The sequence below is a fragment of the Oncorhynchus keta genome, unplaced genomic scaffold, assembly GCF_023373465.1.
Source record: "Oncorhynchus keta strain PuntledgeMale-10-30-2019 unplaced genomic scaffold, Oket_V2 Un_contig_27095_pilon_pilon, whole genome shotgun sequence".
In the NCBI taxonomy this organism is placed as follows: Eukaryota; Metazoa; Chordata; class Actinopteri; order Salmoniformes; family Salmonidae; genus Oncorhynchus; species Oncorhynchus keta.
Window position 1 is genome coordinate 20001 of NW_026285337.1, and position 19471 is coordinate 39471.

The 19471-nt window shown below is 45.7% G+C and overlaps 1 protein-coding gene and 1 long non-coding RNA gene across 4 annotated transcripts in view; both read left to right on the top strand.

The window, feature by feature from the left end:
- Positions 1-19471, top strand: part of rab3ip (RAB3A interacting protein (rabin3)) — a 55329-nt gene that overhangs the window by 3492 nt on the left and 32366 nt on the right. The window contains 3 exon segments of the mRNA XM_052506636.1: positions 918-1110; positions 15658-15753; positions 17030-17107. Coding sequence (XP_052362596.1) covers positions 918-1110; positions 15658-15753; positions 17030-17107 — 367 coding nt within the window.
- LOC127922796 (uncharacterized) lies at positions 17224-18682 on the top strand. Of its 3 annotated transcripts, XR_008112369.1 has the most exons (4): positions 17224-17515; positions 17694-18256; positions 18419-18495; positions 18573-18682. It is a non-coding gene; the product is annotated as an uncharacterized LOC127922796 (long non-coding RNA). The 3 variants fall into 3 exon arrangements; XR_008112368.1 differs by lacking the exon at positions 18573-18682 and having other exon boundaries at positions 18419-18539; XR_008112370.1 differs by lacking the exons at positions 18419-18495; positions 18573-18682 and having other exon boundaries at positions 17694-17871; positions 17949-18404.

Consider the following 19471-nt stretch of genomic DNA (forward strand, 5'->3'; position numbering starts at 1 on the left):
GGCCCATGACGACCACAATGTAAAGAGATATGTTACTTGGCCCATGACGACCACAATGTAAAGAGATATGTTACCTGGCCCATGACGACCACAATGTAAAGAGATATGTTACCTGGCCCATGACGACCACAATGTAAAGAGATATGTTACCTGGCCCATGACGACCACAATGTAAAGAGATATGTTACCTGGCCCATGACGACCACAATGTAAAGAGATATGTTACCTGGCCCATGACGACCACAATGTAAAGAGATATGTTACCTGGCCCATGACGACCACAATGTAAAGAGATATATAGTACCTGGCCCATGACAACCACAATGTAAAGAGATATGTTACCTGACCCATGACAACCACAATGTAAAGAGAGATATGTTACCTGGCCCATGACAACCACAATGTAAAGAGAGATATGTTACCTGGCCCATGACGACCACAATGTAAAGAGTTAGTTACCTGGCCCATGACGACCACAATGTAAAGCGGTATGTTACCTGGCCCATGACGACCACAATGTAAAGATATATGTTACCTGGCCCATGACGACCACAATGTAAAGAGATACTAGAGAGAAATCTTGCAGGTGCTGTTTTAAATGATGCCATGATGTCTGCTAGGATCTCTTTACGCAGTGCAGTCGGTATTAACCAGGCAATGTATTCTATACAAGTCAAGGGTTCCACTAAGCAGTGTTCAGTGACACTTAAAACGTACTATTGATGACTAGCCCACTGGGATGCTAATTCATACATTAAAACATGCTTACTAGGCTTAAAATGTCCAACCAGGTAATGGATCATTATCACCACTAATCATACAGTCAATGGTGCTGATCAGTGATGACTGATTGATCCCTGTAGTAATCAGCCAACCCTCCTATACGCTTACATTAGTTTACCCATGATTCCTTGCAGCGTTCCAGGGTTGGAACCCCCCGTCCGGTCAGAGACTGAGTCAGCAGAAGGGGTGTTCCTGTCTGGAGAGGAAGGGGAGGATTCTCTGAGTCTGACCAATGACAGCCTGTCCCGCCTCCGCAGCCCCTCAGTCATGGAGATCAGAGAGAAAGCCAATGAGAGACTGAAGGAGGAGCTAGCCAAGGCACAGAGGGTAAGAGACCACACACACACACACACACACACACACACACACACACACACACACACACCCTGTGCCCAGGTCATGTGTATGTTCCCTCAGGTTGTGTGTCTACTAGTTGAATGGTCTCACATCAGTTGATAACAGAGTGAAATCCATGCAGAAGGATTGTGTGGTTCTCCTCTCCTCATCAAAGCAGCCATTTTGAAATCAACGGCAGGGGACCAACATGTTATCTCCTCCTGTGTTCTCTGAAATTACCCCACAAGCCTCTTGCCAATGTTTATTTTTAACCTGACGCTCCTGAATGCTGCTTTCTCCAGCCAACTCTGATGAGTGAGAACTATCACTGCCTCGTAACCAGAGTTTGAATGGGCGTGTTGGAACGGAAGGGGTTGGGCCTGAGCAGGCAAGGTGATTGGTTGACCAGTGATTCTACAGGAACAAGTGCTTTGTTCAGTCTGATGATCTATTCCATTTGACCATGTTATTATCAGCCTCTTCGTTCAAATCAAATTCTATTGGTCACTTACACATGGATAGCAGATGTTATTGGTCACATACACATGGTTAGCAGATGTTATTGGTCACATACACATGGTTAGCAGATGTTATTGGTCACATACACATGGTTAGCAGATGTTATTGGTCACATACACATGGTTAGCAGATGTTATTGGTCACATACACATGGTTAGCAGATGTTATTGGTCACATACACATGGATAGCAGATGTTATTGGTCACATACACATGGTTAGCAGATGTTATTGGTCACATACACATGGTTAGCAGATGTTATTGGTCACATACACATGGTTAGCAGATGTTATTGGTCACATACACATGGTTACAGATGTTATTGGTCACATACACATGGTTAGCAGATGTTATTGGTCACATACACATGGTTAGCAGATGTTATTGGTCACTTACACATGGATAGCAGATGTTATTGGTCACATACACATGGTTAGAAGATGTTATTGGTCACATACACATGGTTATTCAGATGTTATTGGTCACATACACATGGTTAGCAGATGTTATTGGTCACTACACATGGTTACAGATGTTATTGGTCACATACACATGGTTAGCAGATGTTATTGGTCACATACACATGGGATAGCAGATGTTATTGGTCACATACACATGGTTAGCAGATGTTATTGGTCACATACACATGGATAGCAGATGTTATTGGTCACATACACATGGATAGCAGATGTTATTGGTCACATACACATGGTTAGCAGATGTTATTGGTCACATATACACATGGATAGCAGATGTTATTGGTCACATACACATGGTTAGCAGATGTTATTGGTCACATACACATGGATAGCAGATGTTATTGGTCACATACACATGGATAGCAGATGTTATTGGTCAGGTGGTGTCATACACATGGTTAGCAGATGTTATTGGTCACATACACATGGTTAGCAGATGTTATTGGTCACATACACATGGTTAGCAGATGTTATTGGTCACATACACATGGTTAGCAGATGTTATTGGTCACATACACATGGTTAGCAGATGTTATTGGTCACATACACATGGTTAGCACATGGTTGGTTAGCAGATGTTATTGGTCACATACACATGTAGCAGATGTTATTGGTCACATACACATGGTTACAGATGTTATTGGTCACATACACATGGTTATACATACACATGGTTACAGATGTTATTGGTCACATACACATGGTTAGCAGATGTTATTGGTCACATACACATGGTTACAGATGTTATTGGTCACATACACATGGTTAGCAGATGTTATTGGTCACATACACATGGTTATCAGATGTTATTGGTCACATACACATGGTTAGCAGATGTTATTGGTCACATACACATGGTTAGCAGATGTTATTGGTCACATACACATGGTTAGCAGATGTTATTGGTCACATACACATGGATAGCAGATGTTATTGGTCACATACACATGGTTAGCAGATGTTATTGGTCACATACACATGGTTACAGATGTTATTGGTCACATACACATGGTTAGCAGATGTTATTCTTCATTCAGCCTCTTCATTCTGCCTCTTCATTCAGCCTCTTCATTCAGCCTCCTCATTCAGCCTCCTTCCTCATTCAGCCTCTTCATTCAGCCTCTTCATTCAGCCTCTTTCTTCATTCTGCCTCTTTCTTCATTCTGCCTCTTTCTTCATTCTGCCTCTTTCTTCATTCTGCCTCTTTCTTCATTCTGCCTCTTTCTTCATTCTGCCTCTTTCTTCATTCTGCCTCTTTCTTCATTCTGCCTCTTTCTTCATTCTGCCTCTTTCTTCATTCTGCCTCTTTCTTCATTCTGCCTCTTTCTTCATTCTGCCTCTTCATTTAGCCTCTTCATTCAGCCTCTTCATTCAGCCTCTTCATTCAGCCTCTTCATTTAGCCTCTATCAGAGCAGCATATTAGAACCACAAACAGGAGTTTGTCACGTGTCAATTATTGCTTCAAGCGTTGTTGTTTTTACCTCTGTTTCTTCTGAACATTCTATCTCTTCCCCCTCTACACTGGTGTGCCAGACAGAGTCCAGGTGTCATCTCACTACCTGATTTAGAGATCTCTGGAATGAAATGGTGTGAGAGAGACACGCAGCTGCCAGTTGCACCCACATTCTGTCTGTCTCAGTCCTGCTGCTCAGAGCAGGGATGTGTGAGAGAGAAAGAAAGATTGTAAGACGGAAGGAGAGCGAGAGAACGAAAGACAGGAAATCATGAGTGAAAGAGAGAGGGGTGTGAGAGAGAGACTTGTGGTGCTGAATCACCAGCTAGCTACTGTACTAGGTGGTGCTGAATCACCAGCTAGCTACTGTACTAGGTGGTGCTGAATCACCAGCTAGCTACTGTACTAGGTGGTGCTGAATCACCAGCTAGCTACTGTACTAGGTGGTGCTGAATCACCAGCTAGCTACTGTACTAGGTGGTGCTGAATCACCAGCTAGCTACTGTACTAGGTGGTGCTGAATCACCAGCTAGCTACTGTACTAGGTGGTGCTGAATCACCAGCTAGCTACTGTACTAGGTGGTGCTGAATCACCAGCTAGCTACTGTACTAGGTGGTGCTGAATCACCAGCTAGCTACTGTACTAGGTGGTGCTGAATCACCAGCTAGCTACTGTACTAGGTGGTGCTGAATCACCAGCTAGCTACTGTACTAGGTGGTGCTGAATCACCAGCTAGCTACTGTACTAGAAGGTGGTGCTGAATCACCAGCTAGCTACTGTACTAGAAGGTGGTGCTGAATCACCAGCTAGCTACTGTACTAGAAGGTGGTGCTGAATCACCAGCTAGCTACTGTACTAGGTGGTGCTGAATCACCAGCTAGCTACTGTACTAGGTGGTGCTGAATCACCAGCTAGCTACTGTACTAGGTGGTGCTGAATCACCAGCTAGCTACTGTACTAGAAGGTGGTGCTGAATCACCAGCTAGCTACTGTACTAGAAGGTGGTGCTGAATCACCAGCTAGCTACTGTACTAGAAGGTGGTGCTGAATCACCAGCTAGCTACTGTACTAGGTGGTGCTGAATCACCAGCTAGCTACTGTACTAGGTGGTGCTGAATCACCAGCTAGCTACTGTACTAGAAGGTGGTGCTGAATCACCAGCTAGCTACTGTACTAGAAGGTGGTGCTGAATCACCAGCTAGCTACTGTACTAGGTGGTGCTGAATCACCAGCTAGCTACTGTACTAGGTGGTGCTGAATCACCAGCTAGCTACTGTACTAGGTGGTGCTGAATCACCAGCTAGCTACTGTACTAGGTGGTGCTGAATCACCAGCTAGCTACTGTACTAGGTGGTGCTGAATCACCAGCTAGCTACTGTACTAGAAGGTGCTGAATCACCAGCTAGCTACTGTACTAGAAGGTGCTGAATCACCAGCTAGCTACTGTACTAGGTGGTGCTGAATCACCAGCTAGCTACTGTACTAGGTGGTGCTGAATCACCAGCTAGCTACTGTACTAGAAGGTGGTGCTGAATCACCAGCTAGCTACTGTACTAGGTGGTGCTGAATCACCAGCTAGCTACTGTACTAGGTGGTGCTGAATCACCAGCTAGCTACTGTACTAGGTGGTGCTGAATCACCAGCTAGCTACTGTACTAGGTGGTGCTGAATCACCAGCTAGCTACTGTACTAGGTGGTGCTGAATCACCAGCTAGCTACTGTACTAGGTGGTGCTGAATCACCAGCTAGCTACTGTACTAGAAGGTGGTGCTGAATCACCAGCTAGCTACTGTACTAGGTGGTGCTGAATCACCAGCTAGCTACTGTACTAGAAGGTGGTGCTGAATCACCAGCTAGCTACTGTACTAGGTGGTGCTGAATCACCAGCTAGCTACTGTACTAGAAGGTGGTGCTGAATCACCAGCTAGCTACTGTACTAGAAGGTGGTGCTGAATCACCAGCTAGCTACTGTACTAGGTGGTGCTGAATCACCAGCTAGCTACTGTACTAGGTGGTGCTGAATCACCAGCTAGCTACTGTACTAGAAGGTGGTGCTGAATCACCAGCTAGCTACTGTACTAGAAGGTGGTGCTGAATCACCAGCTAGCTACTGTACTAGGTGGTGCTGAATCACCAGCTAGCTACTGTACTAGAAGGTGGTGCTGAATCACCAGCTAGCTACTGTACTAGAAGGTGGTGCTGAATCACCAGCTAGCTACTGTACTAGAAGGTGGTGCTGAATCACCCAGCTACTGCTACTGTACTAGAAGGTGGTGCTGAATCACCAGCTAGCTACTGTACTAGGTGGTGCTGAATCACCAGCTAGCTACTGTACTAGAAGGTGGTGCTGAATCACCAGCTAGCTACTGTACTAGGTGGTGCTGAATCACCAGCTAGCTACTGTACTAGAAGGTGGTGCTGAATCACCAGCTAGCTACTGTACTAGGTGGTGCTGAATCACCAGCTAGCTACTGTACTAGGTGGTGCTGAATCACCAGCTAGCTACTGTACTAGGTGGTGCTGAATCACCAGCTAGCTACTGTACTAGAAGGTGGTGCTGAATCACCAGCTAGCTACTGTACTAGAAGGTGGTGCTGAATCACCAGCTAGCTACTGTACTAGAAGGTGGTGCTGAATCACCAGCTAGCTACTGTACTAGAAGGTGGTGCTGAATCACCAGCTAGCTACTGTACTAGAAGGTGGTGCTGAATCACCAGCTAGCTACTGTACTAGAAGGTGGTGCTGAATCACCAGCTAGCTACTGTACTAGGTGGTGCTGAATCACCAGCTAGCTACTGTACTAGAAGGTGGTGCTGAATCACCAGCTAGCTACTGTACTAGAAGGTGGTGCTGAATCACCAGCTAGCTACTGTACTAGAAGGTGGTGCTGAATCACCAGCTAGCTACTGTACTAGAAGGTGGTGCTGAATCACCAGCTAGCTACTGTACTAGGTGGTGCTGAATCACCAGCTAGCTACTGTACTAGGTGGTGCTGAATCACCAGCTAGCTACTGTACTAGGTGGTGCTGAATCACCAGCTAGCTACTGTACTAGAAGGTGGTGCTGAATCACCAGCTAGCTACTGTACTAGGTGGTGCTGAATCACCAGCTAGCTACTGTACTAGGTGGTGCTGAATCACCAGCTAGCTACTGTACTAGGAGGTGGTGCTGAATCACCAGCTAGCTACTGTACTAGGAGGTGGTGCTGAATCACCAGCTAGCTACTGTACTAGGAGGTGGTGCTGAATCACCAGCTAGCTACTGTACTAGAAGGTGGTGCTGAATCACCAGCTAGCTACTGTACTAGGTGGTGCTGAATCACCAGCTAGCTACTGTACTAGGTGGTGCTGAATCACCAGCTAGCTACTGTACTAGAAGGTGGTGCTGAATCACCAGCTAGCTACTGTACTAGGTGGTGCTGAATCACCAGCTAGCTACTGTACTAGAAGGTGGTGCTGAATCACCAGCTAGCTACTGTACTAGGTGGTGCTGAATCACCAGCTAGCTACTGTACTAGAAGGTGGTGCTGAATCACCAGCTAGCTACTGTACTAGAAGGTGGTGCTGAATCACCAGCTAGCTACTGTACTAGAAGGTGGTGCTGAATCACCAGCTAGCTACTGTACTAGAAGGTGGTGCTGAATCACCAGCTAGCTACTGTACTAGGTGGTGCTGAATCACCAGCTAGCTACTGTACTAGAAGGTGGTGCTGAATCACCAGCTAGCTACTGTACTAGGTGGTGGTGCTGAATCACCAGCTAGCTACTGTACTAGAAGGTGGTGCTGAATCACCAGCTAGCTACTGTACTAGGTGGTGCTGAATCACCAGCTAGCTACTGTACTAGAAGGTGGTGCTGAATCACCAGCTAGCTACTGTACTAGAAGGTGGTGCTGAATCACCAGCTAGCTACTGTACTAGAAGGTGGTGCTGAATCACCAGCTAGCTACTGTACTAGAAGGTGGTGCTGAATCACCAGCTAGCTACTGTACTAGAAGGTGGTGCTGAATCACCAGCTAGCTACTGTACTAGAAGGTGGTGCTGAATCACCAGCTAGCTACTGTACTAGAAGGATGTTGGTGCTGAATCACCAGCTAGCTACTGTACTAGAAGGATGTTGGTGCTGAATCACCAGCTAGCTACTGTACTAGAAGGATGTTGGTGCTGAATCACCAGCTAGCTACTGTACTAGAAGGATGTTGGTGCTGAATCACCAGCTAGCTACTGTACTAGAAGGTGGTGCTGAATCACCAGCTAGCTACTGTACTAGAGGAAAGGTGGTGCTGAATCACCAGCTAGCTACTGTACTAGAAGGTGGTGCTGAATCACCAGCTAGCTACTGTACTAGAGGAAAGGTGGTGCTGAATCACCAGCTAGCTACTGTACTAGAAGGTGGTGCTGAATCACCAGCTAGCTACTGTACTAGAAGGTGGTGCTGAATCACCAGCTAGCTACTGTACTAGAGGAAAGGTGGTGCTGAATCACCAGCTAGCTACTGTACTAGAGGAAAGGTGGTGCTGAATCACCAGCTAGCTACTGTACTAGAAGGTGGTGCGGAATCACCAGCTAGCTACTGTACTAGAAGGATGTTGGTGCTGAATCACCAGCTAGCTACTGTACTAGAGGAAAGCCCAGTATCCCCTGGAGGCTCCTTCAGTTCCATTAGCATCAGGGAAGTCCTGGATTATAACTACAGCCATTAGACTGGACCTCATTCACTATCACAGGTGCACCAAATCAGACCACCCCAATGAGGTGCAGGGTCATGCTACTAGCAGGGTGGCCCGGGGGAGGTAAGATTGAACCAATCAGTCATCCTCAGGTGTTCTTATTGACCACTGCTGACCTTATGGTGACCCCTCATGGATTTGGAATCACAATTGTTGACGATCCCTCTGCCATTTCCCCTCAGAGAAAGCTGTGTGTCTTCCTCCATGTATTACCCAGTCTGGCTGCTCCTCGCTGCACCAGGACTGACTGCTGTCCTGTTGCCAGTGTCTCTTCCAGTAAGGAGAGGGAAACACCCAGTTCCTCCTTCCCAATCAGTTTAGGGCTATGAGTCTGTACAGCCTTAACTGGTGACCAGCCGATCACAGACAGACAGGTAAATCACTGATTTCCCCCAGACAGTCTATGCAGCTCAGACAAGTTGTCCGCTCCAGAACCAGCAGGGTCAGCCCCTTACCTTTCTTCCTCTCCTTCCATCTCATTCCACCCCAACCTTCTTCCCCCTTTCCTGCCGTTCCCTGCCCATTCTCCCTCCACTTCCTGCGTTGATCACTACTACTATCTACCTCCTTCCACTTCCTGCGTTGATCACTACTCTCACCCTTCTGCCTCTGTCGGCATGGCGATGACCTTGTGTTCGATGAGCGAGAGGGAACCCTGTCCGGGCGTGTGTGTGTGTGTGGTGTGTGTGTGTGTGTGTGTACGCTGTAAGCCATCTCCCACTACTAATCTGAGCCATTGAATAATAAATAAAAAGGCCCAGCCAGCCAGCCAGGGAGCTGGTGTTTATCCTTCCAGATGCTTATGGTTGTTTACCACGGTCTAGAATACCACTAGTGTCTGTCCTGTTGTTTACCACTAGTGTCTGTCCTGTTGTTTACCACTAGTGTCTGTCCTGTTGTTTACCACTAGTGTCTGTCCTGTTGTTTACCACTAGTGTCTGTCCTGTTGTTTACCACTAGTGTCTGTCCTGTTGTTTACCACTAGTGTCTGTCCTGTTGTTTACCACTAGTGTCTGTCCTGTTGTTTACCACGGTCTAGAATACCACTAGTGTCTGTCCTGTTGTTTACCACTAGTGTCTGTCCTGTTGTTTACCACGGTCTAGAATACCACTAGTGTCTGTCCTGTTGTTTACCACTAGTGTCTGTCCTGTTGTTTACCACTAGTGTCTGTCCTGTTGTTTACCACTAGTGTCTGTCCTGTTGTTTACCACTAGTGTCTGTCCTGTTGTTTACCACTAGTGTCTGTCCTGTTGTTTACCACTAGTGTCTGTCCTGTTGTTTACCACTAGTGTCTGTCCTGTTGTTTACCACTAGTGTCTGTCCTGTTGTTTACCACTAGTGTCTGTCCTGTTGTTTACCACTAGTGTCTGTCCTGTTGTTTACCACTAGTGTCTGTCCTGTTGTTTACCACTAGTGTCTGTCCTGTTGTTTACCACTAGTGTCTGTCCTGTTGTTTACCACTAGTGTCTGTCCTGTTGTTTACCACTAGTGTCTGTCCTGTTGTTTACCACTAGTGTCTGTCCTGTTGTTTACCACTAGTGTCTGTCCTGTTGTTTACCACTAGTGTCTGTCCTGTTGTTTACCACGGTCTCAGAATACCACTAGTGTCTGTCCTGTTGTTTACCACTAGTGTCTGTCCTGTTGTTTACCACGGTCTAGAATACCACTAGTGTCTGTCCTGTTGTTTACCACTAGTGTCTGTCCTGTTTACCACGGTCTAGAATACCACTAGTGTCTGTCCTGTTGTTTACCACTAGTGTCTGTCCTGTTGTTTACCACTATTGTCTGTCCTGTTGTTTACCACTAGTGTCTGTCCTGTTGTTTACCACTAGTGTCTGTCCTGTTGTTTACCACTAGTGTCTGTCCTGTTGTTTACCACTAGTGTCTGTCCTGTTGTTTACCACGGTCTAGAATACCACTAGTGTCTGTCCTGTTGTTTACCACTAGTGTCTGTCCTGTTGTTTACCACGGTCTAGAATACCACTAGTGTCTGTCCTGTTGTTTACCACTAGTGTCTGTCCTGTTGTTTACCACGGTCTAGAATACCACTAGTGTCTGTCCTGTTGTTTACCACTAGTGTCTGTCCTGTTGTTTACCACTAGTGTCTGTCCTGTTGTTTACCACTAGTGTCTGTCCTGTTTACCACGGTCTAGAATACCACTAGTGTCTGTCCTGTTGTTTACCACTAGTGTCTGTCCTGTTGTTTACCACTAGTGTCTGTCCTGTTGTTTACCACTAGTGTCTGTCCTGTTGTTTACCACGGTCTAGAATACCACTAGTGTCTGTCCTGTTGTTTACCACGTGTCTGTCCTGTTGTTTACCACTAGTGTCTGTCCTGTTGTTTACCACTAGTGTATGTCCTGTTGTTTACCATTAGTGTCTGTCCTGTTGTTTACCACTAGTGTCTGTCCTGTTGTTTACCACTAGTGTCTGTCCTGTTGTTTACCACTAGTGTCTGTCCTGTTGTTTACCACTAGTGTCTGTCCTGTTGTTTACCACTAGTGTCTGTCCTGTTGTTTACCACTAGTGTCTGTCCTGTTGTTTACCACTAGTGTATGTCCTGTTGTTTACCATTAGTGTCTGTCCTGTTGTTTACCACTAGTGTCTGTCCTGTTGTTTACCACTAGTGTATGTCCTGTTGTTTACCATTAGTGTCTGTCCTGTTGTTTACCACTAGTGTCTGTCCTGTTGTTTACCATTAGTGTCTGTCCTGTTGTTTACCACTAGTGTCTGTCCTGTTGTTTACCACTAGTGTCTGTCCTGTTGTTTACCACTAGTGTCTGTCCTGTTGTTTACCACTAGTGTCTGTCCTGTTGTTTACCACTAGTGTCTGTCCTGTTGTTTACCACTAGTGTCTGTCCTGTTGTTTACCACTAGTGTCTGTCCTGTTGTTTACCACTAGTGTCTGTCCTGTTGTTTACCACTAGTGTCTGTCCTGTTGTTTACCACTAGTGTCTGTCCTGTTGTTTACCACTAGTGTCTGTCCTGTTGTTTACCACTAGTGTCTGTCCTGTTGTTTACCACTAGTGTCTGTCCTGTTGTTTACCACTAGTGTCTGTCCTGTTGTTTACCACTAGTGTCTGTCCTGTTGTTTACCACTAGTGTCTGTCCTGTTGTTTACCACGGTCTAGAATACCACTAGTGTCTGTCCTGTTGTTTACCACTAGTGTCTGTCCTGTTGTTTACCACGGTCTAGAATACCACTAGTGTCTGTCCTGTTGTTTACCACTAGTGTCTGTCCTGTTGTTTACCACGGTCTAGAATACCACTAGTGTCTGTCCTGTTGTTTACCACTAGTGTCTGTCCTGTTGTTTACCACTAGTGTCTGTCCTGTTGTTTACCACTAGTGTCTGTCCTGTTTACCACGGTCTAGAATACCACTAGTGTCTGTCCTGTTGTTTACCACTAGTGTCTGTCCTGTTGTTTACCACTAGTGTCTGTCCTGTTGTTTACCACTAGTGTCTGTCCTGTTGTTTACCACGGTCTAGAATACCACTAGTGTCTGTCCTGTTGTTTACCACGTGTCTGTCCTGTTGTTTACCACTAGTGTCTGTCCTGTTGTTTACCACTAGTGTATGTCCTGTTGTTTACCATTAGTGTCTGTCCTGTTGTTTACCACTAGTGTCTGTCCTGTTGTTTACCACTAGTGTCTGTCCTGTTGTTTACCACTAGTGTCTGTCCTGTTGTTTACCACTAGTGTCTGTCCTGTTGTTTACCACTAGTGTCTGTCCTGTTGTTTACCACTAGTGTCTGTCCTGTTGTTTACCACTAGTGTATGTCCTGTTGTTTACCATTAGTGTCTGTCCTGTTGTTTACCACTAGTGTCTGTCCTGTTGTTTACCACTAGTGTATGTCCTGTTGTTTACCATTAGTGTCTGTCCTGTTGTTTACCACTAGTGTCTGTCCTGTTGTTTACCATTAGTGTCTGTCCTGTTGTTTACCACTAGTGTCTGTCCTGTTGTTTACCACTAGTGTCTGTCCTGTTGTTTACCACTAGTGTCTGTCCTGTTGTTTACCACTAGTGTCTGTCCTGTTGTTTACCACTAGTGTCTGTCCTGTTGTTTACCACTAGTGTCTGTCCTGTTGTTTACCACTAGTGTCTGTCCTGTTGTTTACCACTAGTGTCTGTCCTGTTGTTTACCACTAGTGTCTGTCCTGTTGTTTACCACTAGTGTCTGTCCTGTTGTTTACCACTAGTGTCTGTCCTGTTGTTTACCACTAGTGTCTGTCCTGTTGTTTACCACTAGTGTCTGTCCTGTTGTTTACCACTAGTGTCTGTCCTGTTGTTTACCACTAGTGTCTGTCCTGTTGTTTACCACTAGTGTCTGTCCTGTTGTTTACCACTAGTGTCTGTCCTGTTGTTTACCACTAGTGTCTGTCCTGTTGTTTACCACTAGTGTCTGTCCTGTTGTTTACCACTAGTGTCTGTCCTGTTGTTTACCACTAGTGTCTGTCCTGTTGTTTACCACTAGTGTCTGTCCTGTTGTTTACCACTAGTGTCTGTCCTGTTGTTTACCACTAGTGTCTGTCCTGTTGTTTACCACTAGTGTCTGTCCTGTTGTTTACCACTAGTATCTGTCCTGTTGTTTACCACTAGTGTCTGTCCTGTTGTTTACCACTAGTGTCTGTCCTGTTGTTTACCACTAGTATCTGTCCTGTTGTCTACCACTAGTATCTGTCCTGTTGTTTACCACTAGTGTCTGTCCTGTTGTTTACCACTAGTGTCTGTCCTGTTGTTTACCACTAGTGTCTGTCCTGTTGTTTACCACTAGTGTCTGTCCTGTTGTTTACCACTAGTGTCTGTCCTGTTGTTTACCACTAGTGTCTGTCCTGTTGTTTACCACTAGTGTCTGTCCTGTTGTTTACCACTAGTGTCTGTCCTGTTGTTTACCACTAGTGTCTGTCCTGTTGTATTTGGTCAGGCCCTGTGAAGTTATTTAACTACTGGGTTTGTTAACAAAACAATGTGTGAAGAGGTGTCACCTTGCCAGAGGAGAGGACTAGTAAACCCTGTGTGTGTGTGTGTGTGTGTGTGTGTGTGTGTGTGTGTGTGTGTGTGTGTGTGTGTGTGTGTGTGTGTGTGGGGGGGGGGTTGTAGCTCTTCACATATAATTTCTGTGAGAACAACAGCTACTGCATCAGCATGTGGGTGGTGTTGGTGGGGGTTAGTGGGTGTAGCCTCACTATAAAGTTATATTTACTAAGAAGCAGCAGGTCAAATGGATACAGGAATGTTTCTGTTGTATTATATGACATGGACAACACCCAGTTTATACAGCCTACAGTGGATGTCCATGTTCCTTCCAGGAAGTAGTATAGAACAACAAGGGCCACACACTGTTAACTTCTCTAGGGTAGGGGGCAGCATTGGGGATTTTTGGATGAAAAGCTTGCCCAAATTAAACTGCCTGCTTCTCAGCCATAAAAGCTAGAATATGCATATAATAGTATATTTGGATAGAAAACACTCTGAAGTTTCTCAAACGGTTTGAATGATGTCTGTGAGTATAACAGAACTCATATGGCAGGCAAAAACCTGAGAAAAAAATCCAACCAGGAAGTGGGAAATCTGAGGTTTGTAGTTTTTCAACTCTTGGCCTATCGAATACACAGTGTCTATGGGGTCATATTACACTTCCCAAGGCTTCCACTAGATGTCAACAGTCTTTAGAACCTTGTTTGATGCTTCTACTGTGAAGTGGGGGAGAATGAGAGGGAATTGAGTCAGGTCTGCCAGAGAGCCACAATCTCAGTCTCGCGCGTTCACGTGATAGTTAGCTCAGTTCCATTGCATTTCCACAGACAGGAATTTTCTGGTTGGAACATAATTGAAGATTTATGTTAAAAACATCCTAAAGATTGATTCTATACATTTATACTTTTGACATGTTTCTATGGACTGTAACAGAACTTTTGACTTTTCGTCTGTTCCTAGTGATCGCGTCATGAGTTTGGATTGTGTACTGAACGCGCTAACAAAAAGGAGGTATTTGGACATAAATGATGGACATTATCGAACAAAACAAACATATTTATTGTGGAACTGGGATTCCTGGGAGTGCATTCTGATGAAGATCATCAAAGGTTAATGAATATTTATAATACTATTTCTGACTTCTGTTGACGACACAACATGGCGGATATCTGTTTGGGTTGTTTTGGTCTCTGAGCGCTGTACTCAGATTATTGCATGGTGTGCTTTTTCCATAAAGTTTTTTAAAAAATCTGACACAGCGGTTGCATTAAGGAGAAGTGGATCTAAAAGTCCATGCATAACAGTTGTATCTTTTATCAATGTTTATTATGAGTATTTCTGTAAATTGATGTGGCTCTCTGCAAAATCACCGGATGTTTTGTAACTACGGAACATAACGCGCCAATGTAAACTCTGATTTTTGGATATAAATATGAACTTTACCGACCGAACAAAACATACATGTATTGTGTAACATGAAGTCCTACGAGTGTCATCTGATGAAGATCATCAAAGGTTAGTGATTAATTTAATATATTTCTGCTCTTTGTGACTACTCTCTTTGGCTGGAAAAATGGCTGTGTTTTTCTGTGACTTGGCTCTGACCTAAACATAATGGTTTGGTGTGTTTTCGCCGTAAAAGCCTTTTTGAAATCGGACACTGTGGCTGGATTTACAACAAGTGTATCTTTAAAATGGTGTGAAATACAAGTATGTTTGAGGAATTTTAATTATGGGGTTTCCGTTGTTTTGAATTTGGCGCCCTGCAGTTTCACTGTCTGTTGACGAGGTGGGACGCTACCGTCCCACGTACCCTAGAGAGGTTAAAGATCCCTTCCAGGAACTAGTATAGGACAATAAGGGCCACACACTGTTAAAGATCCCTTCCAGGAACTAGTATAGGACAATAAGGGCCACACACTGTTAAAGATCCCTTCCAGGAACTAGTATAGGACAATAAGGGCCACACACTGTTAAAGATCCCTTCCAGGAACCAGTATAGAACAATAAGGGCCACACACTGTTAAATATCTCTTCCAGGAACTAAGTATTTTATTGCTCTGAAATACATTTACTGTACAGGATAATATATTATTAGGGTAATATAAACGTTTTGATTCCAGCTATCGAAACTTGGCCTGCTGTCAACTGAACTGTGTGTGTTTCCAGTACATTCCTGTCTTAAGAAGTCTACACACACAACATTCACACACACCAAGTTACGGTTCCATTTCACATTTTTGATTTGTTTAATCTTATTTCGGCTGCTAAAATAAACCACATTTGATTTTCCTTTGTCATCATTATTACCTGGTCATTTATATTTACGTTCATCACATTTGTGTTTTCCATTTTTTTATTTTTATTTTTTTCATTTCTTAAGGATGTTAAGTTGAAAGACGAGGAGTGTGAAAGGCTTTCTAAAGTCAGGGACCAACTGGGCCAGGAACTGGAGGAGCTCACTGCTAGCCTGTTTGAGGTTGGTCCGACCGGCTAATTCATCCCCCAGAAACACTGAGACGGCCCTCCTTGTGATCAGTGTTTTGGCTTCGCTCCTCCCTTCTCTTACGTAGCTAGATTAACAGTTTCCATCCTCTCTCTCTTTCTCGGTCTCCTTTGTCTCTCCTCCCTTCTCTTACGTAGCTAGATTAACAGTTTCCATCCTCTCTCTCGGGTCTCCTTTGTCTCTCCTCCCTTCTCTTACGTAGCTAGATTAACAGTTTCCATCCTCAATCTCGGTCTCCTTTGTCTCTCCTCCCTTCTCTTACGTAGCTAGATTAACAGTTTCCATCCTCAATCTCGGTCTCCTTTGTCTCTCCTCCCTTCTCTTACGTAGCTAGATTAACAGTTTCCATCCTCTCTCTCGGGTCTCCTTTGTCTCTCCTCCCTTCTCTTACGTAGCTAGATTAACAGTTTCCATCCTCAATCTCGGTCTCCTTTGTCTCTCCTCCCTCCTCTTACGTAGCTAGATTAACAGTTTCCATCCTCTCTCTCTTTCTCGGGTCTCCTTTGTCTCTCCTCCCTTCTCTTACGTAGCTAGATTAACAGTTTCCATCCTCTCTCTCGGTCTCCTTTGTCTCTCCTCCCTTCTCTTACGTAGCTAGATTAACAGTTTCCATCCTCTCTCTCTTTCTCTGTCTCCTTTGTCTCTCCTCCCTTCTCTTACGTAGCTAGATTAACAGTTTCCATCCTCTCTCTCTCGGTCTCCTTTGTCTCTCCTCCCTTCTCTTAAGTAGCTAGATTAACAGTTTCCATCCTCTCTCTCTTTCTCGGTCTCCTTTGTCTCTCCTCCCTTCTCTTACGTAGCTAGATTAACAGTTTCCATCCTCTCTCTCTCGGTCTCCTTTGTCTCTCCTCCCTTCTCTTACGTAGCTAGATTAACAGTTTCCATCCTCTCTCTCTGTCTCCTTTGTCTCTCCTCCCTTCTCTTACGTAGCTAGATTAACAGTTTCCATCCTCTCTCTCGGTCTCCTTTGTCTCTCCTCCCTTCTCTTACGTAGCTAGATTAACAGTTTCCATCCTCTGTCTCGGTCTCCTTGTCTCTCCTCTCTCCTGTTTTCAAAGCTCTTGTTAGTTTGTAAAGATACTAACCTGCTTTTCTTTGGGTGTTTGGTGCCAGCTGTGACTCTGACTCAGGTTGTCTTGACTTGTGTTTGGTTGCTGGGTTCTCTGTTTTGTGTCAGGAGTCGGTAGGGGTTAGAGGTCAGGGCGATGAGTGATGCATTGTGGGTCTAACGTCTCGTGCCTTCTTACAGGAAGCTCACAAGATGGTGCGTGAGGCCAACATCAAACAGTCGACGGCTGAGAAGCAGCTGAAGGAAGCTCTGAACAAGGTGAGGACCGAACCATTCACAACCATGTTCAATACTACTGTGTCTACATGACTGTTGGAGTGGCTGACCCAGTCTGATAGTCTTCTAATGACAGTTCTGCAGGTGTGTGTCTGGGATGGAGTGCTGGCTGATATATGTGCTGCCTCTTCACTAAAGGTGTCAGTCACACCACTACAGCCTCCCGGCTGGCTGGTAATGGGAGCCACAGGGACTGACTGACTGTAGTGCACCATGTCTGGCTGCTTTAATAGCAGGTTGTATCAGTCACACCACTACAGCCTCCCGGCTGGCTGGTAATGGGAACCACAGGGACTGACTGGTTTAATAGCAGGTTGTATCAGTCACACCACTACAGCCTCCCGGCTGGCTGGTAATGGGAACCACAGGGACTGACTGGTTTAATAGCAGGTTGTATCAGTCACACCACTACAGCCTCCCGGTTGGCTGGTAATGGGAACCACAGGGACTGACTGGTTTAATAGCAGGTTGTATCAGTCACACCACTACAGCCTCCCGGCTGGCTGGTAATGGGAACCACAGGGACTGACTGACTGTAGTGCACCATGTCTGGCTGCTTTAATAGCAGGTTGTATCAGTCACACCACTACAGCCTCCCGGCTGGCTGGTAATGGGAACCACAGGGACTGACTGGTTTAATAGCAGGTTGTATCAGTCACACCACTACAGCCTCCCGGCTGGCTGGTAATGGGAACCACAGGGACTGACTGACTGTAGTGCACCATGTCTGGCTGCTTTAATAGCAGGTTGTATCAGTCACACCACTACAGCCTCCCGGCTGGCTGGTAATGGGAGCCACAGGGACTGACTGGTTTAATAGCAGGTTGTATCAGTCACACCACTACAGCCTCCCGGCTGGCTGGTAATGGGAACCACAGGGACTGACTGGTTTAATAGCAGGTTGTATCAGTCACACCACTACAGCCTCCCGGCTGGCTGGTAATGGGAACCACAGGGACTGACTGGTTTAATAGCAGGTTGTATCAGTCACACCACTACAGCCTCCCGGCTGGCTGGTAATGGGAACCACAGGGACTGACTGGTTTAATAGCAGGTTGTATCAGTCACACCACTACAGCCTCCCGGCTGGCTGGTAATGGGAACCACAGGGACTGACTGGTTTAATAGCAGGTTGTATCAGTCACACCACTACAGCCTCCCGGCTGGCTGGTAATGGGAACCACAGGGACTGACTGACTGGTTTAATAGCAGGTTGTATCAGTCACACCACTACAGCCTCCCGGCTGGCTGGTAATGGGAACCACAGGAACGTACTGACTGGTTTAATAGCAGGTTGTATCAGTCACACCACTACAGCCTCCCGGCTGGCTGGTAATGGGAACCACAGGGACTGACTGGTTTAATAGCAGGTTGTATCAGTCACACCACTACAGCCTCCTGGCTGGCTGGTAATGGGAACCACAGGGACTGACTGGTTTAATAGCAGGTTGTATCAGTCACACCACTACAGCCTCCCGGCTGGCTGGTAATGGGAACCACAGGGACTGACTGACTGTAGTGCACCATGTCTGGCTGCTTTAATAGCAGGTTGTATCAGTCACACCACTACAGCCTCCCGGCTGGCTGGTAATGGGAGCCACAGGAACGTACTGACTGTAGTGCTCCATGTTTGGCTGCTTTAATAACAGTCCTGTAGATCATATATCAGTCTGACAGTAACAGTCCTGTAGATCATATATCAGTCTGACAGTAACAGTCCTGTAGATCATATATCAGTCTGACAGTAACAGTCCTGTAGATCATATCCTATCAGTCTGACAGTAATAGAATATAGACCTGTTCCACACCTCTCTCTGTCAGAACGGTGTGAGACGAGACAGAAGATAGACCTGTTCCTCACCTCTCTCTGTCAGAACGGTGTGAGATGAGACAGAAAATAGACCTGTTCCTCACCTCTCTCTGTCAGAACGGTGTGAGACGAGACAGATAGACCTGTTCCACACCTCTCTGTCAGAACGGTGTGAGATGAGACAGAAGATAGACCTGTTCCTCATCCCTCTCTGTCAGAACGGTGTGAGACGAGACAGAAGATAGACCTGTTCCTCACTCTCTCTGTCAGAACGGTGTGAGATGAGACAGAAGATAGACCTGTTCCTCACCTCTCTGTCAGAACGGTGTGAGACGAGACAGAAGATAGACCTGTTCCTCACCTCTCTGTCAGAACGGTGTGAGACGAGACAGATAGACCTGTTCCTCACCTCTCTCTGTCAGAACTGTGTGAGACAGAAGATAGACCTGTTCCTCATCTCTCTCTGTCAGAACGGTGTGAGACGAGACAGATAGACCTGTTCCTCACCTCTCTGTCAGAACGGTGTGAGATGAGAC